At 36.6% G+C, this 9,099-nt stretch overlaps 1 protein-coding gene across 3 annotated transcripts in view; it reads left to right on the forward strand.

Moving 5' to 3' along the window:
* XRCC5 (X-ray repair cross complementing 5) overlaps positions 1 to 8,364 on the forward strand; it is a 56,928-nt gene extending 48,564 nt beyond the window's left edge. For 2 of the 3 annotated variants that reach the window (XM_021526170.3, XM_021526169.2), the window contains 2 exons: positions 3,540 to 3,611; positions 4,410 to 8,364. In XM_021526170.3, the coding sequence (XP_021381845.2) occupies positions 3,540 to 3,611; positions 4,410 to 4,424 (87 nt within the window). In that variant the 3' untranslated portion in view covers positions 4,425 to 8,364. Of the gene's footprint in view, positions 1 to 3,539; positions 3,657 to 4,409 lie in introns of those variants that run through there. The other variant, XM_077784954.1, reaches the window with a different exon arrangement.
* Positions 8,365 to 9,099: the final 735 nt, after the last annotated feature.

Here is a 9,099-nt window from a genome sequence, read left to right on the forward strand (position 1 = left end):
ACCTTCTGGCTGTTTATCATTACACATAAATGTATAGAGCAACTTTTCCCCCAGTGGTGGTTTTAAAGAGCATCAGTCTTTTTTATCTACTTCAAGTGCTATGAATTGGAAACTTCCTAAGACAATATTGTTCTTGAGAACTGTACTTTCTAGTCTGAAATTACCACTGATGCTCAAAAAATGTTCTAATGCTGTGTGAAATAGCTACTGTTCCTTAAGGAAATTTCTAGTAACCACGAAGACCTTGCAGCTTACCATTGTCTTCACTGTGAGCTTGTGGTGGTTAAATAATACTATGCCTGCATAGGAATGCAGCACAAATGATAGAGTATGGACTGTATTCACAGCTGCCAGGCTAAGCTGGAGAAAGCATTTGCAGGCTGGCTGCAAATTTACACTTCTGTTTGCCATCATCCTGCAATCATCATATATACTGCAATATAGGAAACTATTTTGTGACTGAAGGTCATTTTATGATTGATCTTTTGGTCATACGGTAGCTGTATCTTCCCATTAAATTGGAGGAATACAAGATACTGCATGAAATCAGTTTTGCAGCAGAGTTCTCTAATATGACAGTTACTTTAACTTCCAGACTAATTGGATTGCATCTCTTTGCTATTCACTAGATAACCATCTCCCCACACACTGTCCAAATCCAAACCCAGAACCCTAATTCCCATTGTCTGTTAAGTCATATGACATTTTCATTAAGAAACTGCAAGACTGTGTATTCTTGGAGTAAGATCTGCAGGGATAGAAAATTTTATCTTGATATTGTGGGGCTGGTATAAAATCTAGTCCTTTTTGGTCCAATTAAACCCTGCCACAGTTTTCCTGTTTAATACAAAGCCAGCATTTTCCTAGATCTACAGCAGATTGCAGAAGTGCTTAATTTGTTTTCTGAAAGCAATACTCTTCACTTAAGGGTTATATTGGATTTTTTCAAAATTCCCTACAGAGAAATATACAAGTTTCCTTCACCTCTGTAGAGGTTATGTGCAAGCCTGTAGGTCATGGGGTTGTCTGTCAGTGTCGTCCTTTGTGACACAAAAGCCTTTTCTTTTACATGCAGTTTACTAGCTGCTAGTAGTTTCAAGACTGTTTTGTCTGTAAGATTACAGGTTATATAGGGTCGCTGTTTGCAGGAAAAAGGAAGACGTACCAGGCTGCTTATTAGACAGGTCAAACTTTCCTTTTTCTTTTTGCTTGAGGTAGGTTATGCATGCATATTTTCCTATCACTGAGAATTTTTTTCCCCCCCTGTAATAGTGGAGATGCTCTTTTTAGAGCATGAGGAAGGTAGGTTAAAAGAGCAGGAATGTCAAATGCTTTTTCTGGTTGCTTTGGGGAAGATAATGGATTTCAGCACAGCTATTATATGTAATTTGCTTTTGCATAAATGTAAAACAGGTTTTCAGGGAAAAAACCCAACTTTAGATGTTCAGCATTTGATGGAAACTTCAGGTTTCAATTTGCTGCAAATCTTCATTTTACATTTCTCTAGCTTTTAGTTTCCTTTGCATAATTTACCATGAGAAAGCTGATTGTAAAAATTTTGATAAATGTGCTACTTCCAGAAATACCAATTGACTCTTAATTAAATGTGAAAAAAGGAAATTTGATCTGGCACAAAAAGCCTTTCAGAGCTGACAAATGTCATTAGCTTTTAGTTTCATAGTATGTGCTTTATATTACTACTAGATTAAGAACTCTTCCAACAAAAAAAGATAAACAGACGTACAGCATCTTGAAAATCCAATTCCTTCTGTCACATTCCCTGCCTTTTCTTCTTTTTCAGCTTCAGAATCTCTACAATAAGTTAAACTCAGCATGTTAGAACATGAATGTTGTCTGTGGAGTGAGATTTCTATATTTCTCTTGGTTGTTGCTGCTTAGGATGTAGGAAAGGTCTGACCTTTGGTCACTGAGACAATGAGGCAGAGGTTGCCTGTATCCTCTGTCTTTGGGTGTTACCCAAACATGATGTATTTGCTTTTCATCCTGGAGGATGCAACAGGAAAGTCAGAGTTTTACCCCATGCCTAAAGCTGTCACTGGGATTCTAGAGAAGGATCAGAATACTTTATTTATTTAAAATAATGCTTAAGCTTTTTACACTACAAATGTATGGTCTCAGAGATTGGTGATATTAATAAGAATCCCATGACCTCTTACACAACCTCTCTGGCTGATACAGGCAAAGTCCCCAGCTGAATAGAAACTCCCTTTTAGGAGCACAAAAGAGTTATCTAAGCAGGTATTTATTTGATGTGGCTATTTTCTACTTAGCTGTTCTCTTTCATCATCTGGAGTTATAGTGAAGTTGTTTCTAAATTAAGGATGACAGGACTTCAAGTCTGGGCTTTTCCTTGTTAGCTTCATACCGATGTTTTCTTGGGGGGCAGGGTTGTTTCTAGCTCTGTATACTTGTTCTAGTGTGTTTTAATAATAATAATAAAAAAGACTTAATATTAAGGATATTGGTGAAAAGGTAGTAACGAGGACTTGTAGACAACTGGATTTTTTTAAAGTAAGAGTTAAGTATTGCCATTTTTTCCCTACCATTTTAATGTTTTGGGTTTTTTTTAGGCTAAGAGAAAAATCTGTGAAGTAATTTGGAGGTGGTTGTACTCCAGATATTGTCTGTATGTTTGATTTCAGTTTTTGTAGTATCTGAGCAACTTACCTTTCTCTTCTGTTTATGAATGTCATGCTTTAAGTGAAGTGCATATGGCGAGTTGTATCAGCAGCTACGGCAATGTAATTTTGCATAATGAATTTTCCATTTTTAAGACTGGCATTCTGACCATCTTTCATGTTAAGAGTGTTTTTTAAAATTAATATCTTTGTTCATTTGGTGAATGCTAATTGAATTAAATGGGGAAGCTTAAAAATTCAACACAGAACTAGAATGCTATGTGTAGGAAATATCTCAAAGAAGCCATTGGTCACCCTTGTATATGTACTCATATCATTGGGGGTATTTTGTTATCACTGAGCATTTTGTAGCTACACACAATATTTTTTAAGATCATAAACCTGGTCAAACTGAACTGGATAAAATTTTCATCTAATCCAGAATCCCATCTGACAGTGGACAAAAAGGGATGGGTAGAGAAAAATGTATAGTCCCAGGCTGCAGCCACTGATGTCTCAAAAACTTTTTGTGCCTCAGGTTGTTTCTGTGGACATAGTAGACTTCAAATGATTTCTCTTCTATGCATCTTTCTTATCCCCCCTTTAGTCTAGGGAATAATATTTGCAGCATCCTTATTACAGGGTGCAGCCTCACAATGTGTTGTCTCAAGAACCATATCCTTATGTCTGGTTTTTGACACATAAAATCCTTTAAAAGCAAATCTTACAAAGTTTTTTGTAGTTTAATATGGTTTTGGAGGGTGGAAACCAGAAAATACTTCCTTCCTGATTTTTAATATCAGGTGACTTTGTTTTGATATACAGAGGAGACATTCTGTTAATTTAACATTAATAGCTCTCAGTTTTGTCAGTATCGCATAAATACTTTTTTTTTTTTAGTTCTTGGCTCCAAAAGAACAGAAAAATGAAACTCTGCCTCCTACAGATGAAGGTGGTGATGTTGATGATCTGGTGAGTACCATAAAGATACGGTGTGGCTTTAGAATTAAGGTCTAAGTGCAAGGTGCAATGAGAAAGCCAAATGCTTCTTAAAGCAGTAGATATTAGAGTGCATGGCTTAGAAAACACCGAAGGAATTGAATCAGAAGAGCCACATGAAATTACTTACTTGCTGTTGTTAAACTTATCCAGGTGTATAATTTCATGATGGCAAATACTATGTGATATAGTAACATAGGTGTTTACAGGGGCGAAATGTGGCTTCTAATATGCTTCAAAATAGCCAGTGAGCCACTCATTTAACAGTGGATTGTTATAATTTACTATAACAGCATTTTAAAAGGTTTGTAGATCTTGAACAGCTAGTTATGTGGGTTGAAATCTCAAAAACATTTTTAAAAAGATGTTTTGATTTTTTGAATTAAACTTCTCTATGTAGGCTTGCTGAAATTCAAGGATACCAGGTTTTTTAATAAATATTTTAGCCATCTTTTACAGGCTGACTCATTACAAATCTGTCTCCAAGGCTCAAGCTGATGGTGTAGATGGTTTTAAAGAAGCTTTGATAACAGACAGATTGCTACATTTGGACTGTAATTTTAAAAATCTATAAATTGCACAGATGATTATGTGAAGATGAGATTTTTAGGATTGTTTTTGGACTTTATAGAAGATTAGTACCGAATTTTGTGCAATCTATTTATGTTACATGATAAGGATTTCCAAATTTGCTTGGTTTTCTCAGCACTGAACACATGTAAGAAATAACTTCAATGCTGCTTCTTTCAAATCTGTTTCTTCTCTTTGTAGCTGGACATGATGTGACCAGTGATATATGGTGACTATAGAAGCAAAGTTTGGAAGAGATGTCTCTGTGAAATGGGACACAAAAAAAGATGCTAATGAGAAGACAGTGCATCCATCTTTATTTTCTTAAATGAGAACAGAAATCCCAGAAACGTTTCCAGCTGGTATAAATGTCATCTGACTTTCAAAACTAGAACAGAAGATTGAAATTGTCTGAAATATTTGGGAAGTAATGATACCTTTAAGGCATCTTTTTTTTCCCCTTGTCTTTAGAACTGAATTTAGCTTGTCCTTTGTATTAGCTGAACACTTCTAAATTTAATGAGAATTGCTCTGATGCCTGAAACTCTTGTTGCATTGCCTGGGAAGGAAGACACAAATGTCACAGCAAAGTTACCAGGTAATACTGAATATTTAGTGGAGGTAACCCTATAGGTTTATTGTTACAGAAGGGGAAAAGTCTTATTTTCATGTTTTTAAAAAAATGAACCAACCAACTCAAATAAACAAGAAACAAGAGAGAGCAAAATAAAACCCAACAAAGCACCATGAAAACCACCACAGAAGCTTGTGGGAGAAAATTCTAGGCCAGGGACTCACATGTTAATAGTTTGAAATACACAACAGAATCTAAAGCACACAGCAGGGCGTGCTGATTTTGCACCAGGTGTGCTGATTTTGCCACACTGACCCCAGATCAGTAATTATGGTCATCTCTGTACTACAGGTTCTCTCTTGTCAGCTCAGCAGCAGCCCAAGGTCTCTGTCCCTTTCTGTTACACATTTTCATGTTTCATATGCTGGGATTTTTGATTTTTTTAGACATCTAACTAGTAGGGTTACTGTAGATGCTCCTGGTACTAAAAGGAGAATGACGCAGTTCTGTGTCCATTCCATACACTGCTGAGAACTGCTAACCCAGAGCAGAAGAATCCCTCAAAGCTGTACACTGACACCTGTGATAGATACGTGATAATAGTTAATACTGGTAACCAGGATGGAGCAATGTCTGCACAGAGCAATCCAAACTAGTCAAATACTGCTTAGAAAGAGAGTCTGATTACAGAGCTGAAGAGACAGTAATGACACCTTCACATATGCTTGTCTGTTCTAACCAGATTCATTCCTTTAAAAGCTGTTGTTTCATTATTATAAATATATAAATATACTGTGCAAAATGGTATTAAGATCACAAAAAAAGGAAAAATCATGATCTGTAGTTGCAAAATGTTGTGGAATATTTGCTCTTTATACTGGCCAACAGCTCCTGTGTGGGAAATAGCAATTGCTTTTTGCCCCTACTTCCTTAGGCAGCAACCTACTCTCTCCTGTCTTACGTCCTATCCTGACTGAGTTGAAAGCATTTTTCAAATGCAGGTGGCAGGGAGCAAGTGATTTTTGCAGACCTTTATAGCTTTTGTATCACCAGAAGATATTTTTCTCAACTGTAAATAAGGATTATTTGATCAGTGTTTTAAAGGCCAATATATGGAGTATACTGGCTGGGGGTTTCTTTTACACTTTTTTTTTTTGTTTAATAAAAATATTTTAAAGGTCGGGTTTTGTCTTCAGAGCCTTGTTTGCTGAAATCGGGTGACTACTTATGCAGTGCCTAAAGGAAACTATCAAAAGCCCCTCTTCTGGGCCTACAGTGCAAACATTGAATATCAAAATCCCTTCATAGAACCAGAGTATACTTATTCTATTCTTTATGAACTCTAAACTTTGCAACACCCCAGTATAGTAGTTTTTACTATATTGTAGAGATGATGAGAACATCTTGGGTCAAGACCACACAGAATATAGAACCTGGTGAGCAGAATATGGAGTTACTTTGTTTCTTTTGATTTAGTTGACCACCTTTCTAGAATGTATTGCTTCTATCTAGGAATATACATTTAGTTCATGGAGAATTGCTGCATAAATCTTCTTGCTACCTGTACAGCACAATATGTACAGGTAGGCTTAGTGTGGTGATTAAGTTGCTAGTACTGAGAAGAGGAATGAAAATATATGACTCAAAATAAATTCACTCAAAAGTGAATTCTTGGAAGGCAAAAAAATCATGTTTTATTCTGTCCAGGCTTCTGAGTTCAGTCTTCAGAAGCTTCTGATTTAGTGAGGGTCTGTCACATCAGCAGCCTGATGTTACGTTTGTTCTTTGGCAAAGGACCAGCTTTCAGGTTCACATTCAATGACTGAAAGAGATCTTGCATTTAGCTTAAGTTCACATTTTCAATTACAAAGTCTGACTTACTGTTTAGTAGGCTGACTCACTGTTTACACTGAGAATTCTCATTTTCAATTGCCACACTGACCAGTCCTCAGAAGCACTAGAGCAGTTAGGTGTTCACTTCAAAAGCAGCTATAAAGGAAACATACAGTGCATTTGTTTTCCTGCAAGTACATCCTTGTGATGTACTTTATAGGCAGAGAAATTATCAGAGCATCTACAAAAAAAGAAGACTGTGAAGACTTCTCTTCCTTAATTAGAACAGGGGTGTGGACTAAAAAAAAAGTATTTTGCAGTGTGGACTTTGGGAGGTGGAGAATATCCAAAAGTATTGTACCAGAAAGTATAAGTAATATGTGAGGGATCTAGGACCATAGTGTGGAACTGAGAGTACTCCACAGAAAAGGGCAAAATACCCATAGAGGAAGACTTGTGGTTACAATATACTGTGAATCTGTTAAGTTTCTAGGCTATATCAGTTCTGTACAAAGCATTTTTCTCTGTCACTGTAGTGGGCTCTGCTACCTGTTATGCAGTTCTCAAGTTTGGTCTCATTACTTTTGTACTCAGAAATCATATTTGTCCTCTTGGACAGTTGTCACATGCCACAGTAATAAAAAATAACTTCTAGAATGTTACATAGTTGAAGACTTGTGATTTGTGTGATAGTAATTAGGTTGAAATGAATGTCAGGTCAACAGTGTAATATCAGTATGTTTGAAGAATTCTGAAAGCAAGACTTCATCTCTGTCCTTAGAATGTGGCACAGAAGTGTTACACATACCATCAAAACACTTCTAATGTGAAGAGACCTGTTCTGCTGCACTGTGGTTTCTTAGTTGCCAGGGTAGATTTACATCTGGCTAACTTTTCTCATGTTTGGGTTTTGACAGAATTGTCTGTTTGATGTTGGAGCAGGATCTTTGGAATTAGAAAACAAGGGAAGGAAAATCAGTTATCTCAATTGTGAATTCTAAAGACACAGGCCATTTTTATAGTCTGCATTTGCACATGAGGCAAGGGAGGAATTCCCTTGTGATCTCAGTAGGGTTGGGGATAATCTGGAAAGGAGAGTTCTGACTTGCATGTTGCTAAGCTGGCAAATACAGTGGTAGATGTTGCTGCTGTGCTTGTAAGGGTGGGTTTGGATTTGTTCAGCCTCACCACTGTCAGTGTGAAATAAGCACTTTAAATTTAGCTGTTGCTTTGTGACAATGGAAAACTCATTTCCACTAAATTTTCAGCTTTGCTTCCTTTCCCCTTCCATCTTCATTCTTCTCTTCTTCTCTTGGTACCATTACAGTATTGGAGCTGGGAGCACTTGTGAATTGATATCAGATGTAGGAAATCTCCAAGTTTTCTTGTGTCTCTTTTGAGATGTGGGCTACAAAGATTTTTTAAAAACTCAAAATGTTCACAGTACTAGCAGGGGACTGGAGGCCCACCCAGGCCTTTGTTTCTTAATTCTTTGAAGAATTACCACATAAATAAAGCAGTTCTTTCAACAAACCCTCACCACTTAAAGGTGCTGGTAAAGTAAGGCAGCGCTGACTTCTGCAGGAGGTGACTTGCCTTTCTGGGGGGTGGAGTTTGTGTATAGCATTTCTCTGCAGTGTTTTGAGGACAGCTCTGTAAGTTCTGTACCAGTTTGGACTATTCTTTTGCCTACTGATCCTGAAAATTTTAGAAGAATAGATTATCACATATTAAAGGAAATAAAAGAAACCAGAATAGGTGAAGTTTTCTTTTGTAATACTATCATATTCTGATATGAAGGTCTGAAATAGATATATTAAAAAAGGCAAGGCTGTGATTTTTAGTCTCTTACCTTTCCCAAAGGATCAAAACCCACATTGAACTCCACATAAAAAATTGGCATAGAGATACTCTTTACAAGAAAATTAATTGGAAAACATTTGAACAAAGCTTAGCTTAAAGTTTGATCATATTTTTCCATGCAGCAAGTTTTGATAAGTGGAAAGATTATGTCTGCCTCTTCTCTTCAACTGTTCTGGAATAGTGCTTGCTTTTATGAAAATAAAAGAACTAAACAGGAACTAGAAAACCTCTCAATTTTGTTTTTACAGACCAGGCTTTAGTGCATGTGTGAGATGAATGCCTTAAAATAGATTCTTTGCCCATCTGACTCTGCACATACTGTACTTTAGTGATTTAAGCTGGATAGAAATTAATCTGCTTCTTCCCAATTAACTTTGTGAAGACAACATGACTAAGATATAGTAAAATTCTGTTCCTTCTGATGCTTTCCCAGTACAAGTCTCAACAGTTGACCATCAAAAGCATCTCTTTTGCCAGTAACCTGAAATATTTACAGTACTTTTTGCTGTTACCAAATAATGAGTTATTCTGCAGCACTAAAACATCCTCAGATTTGGTCACATATATATTTATTAGTATGTTAATTCTTAGGACTTCTCCCTATGCACCAACTCAGCTATA

The sequence above is a fragment of the Lonchura striata genome, chromosome 8 (genome assembly GCF_046129695.1).
Source record: "Lonchura striata isolate bLonStr1 chromosome 8, bLonStr1.mat, whole genome shotgun sequence".
Taxonomy (NCBI): Eukaryota; Metazoa; Chordata; class Aves; order Passeriformes; family Estrildidae; genus Lonchura; species Lonchura striata.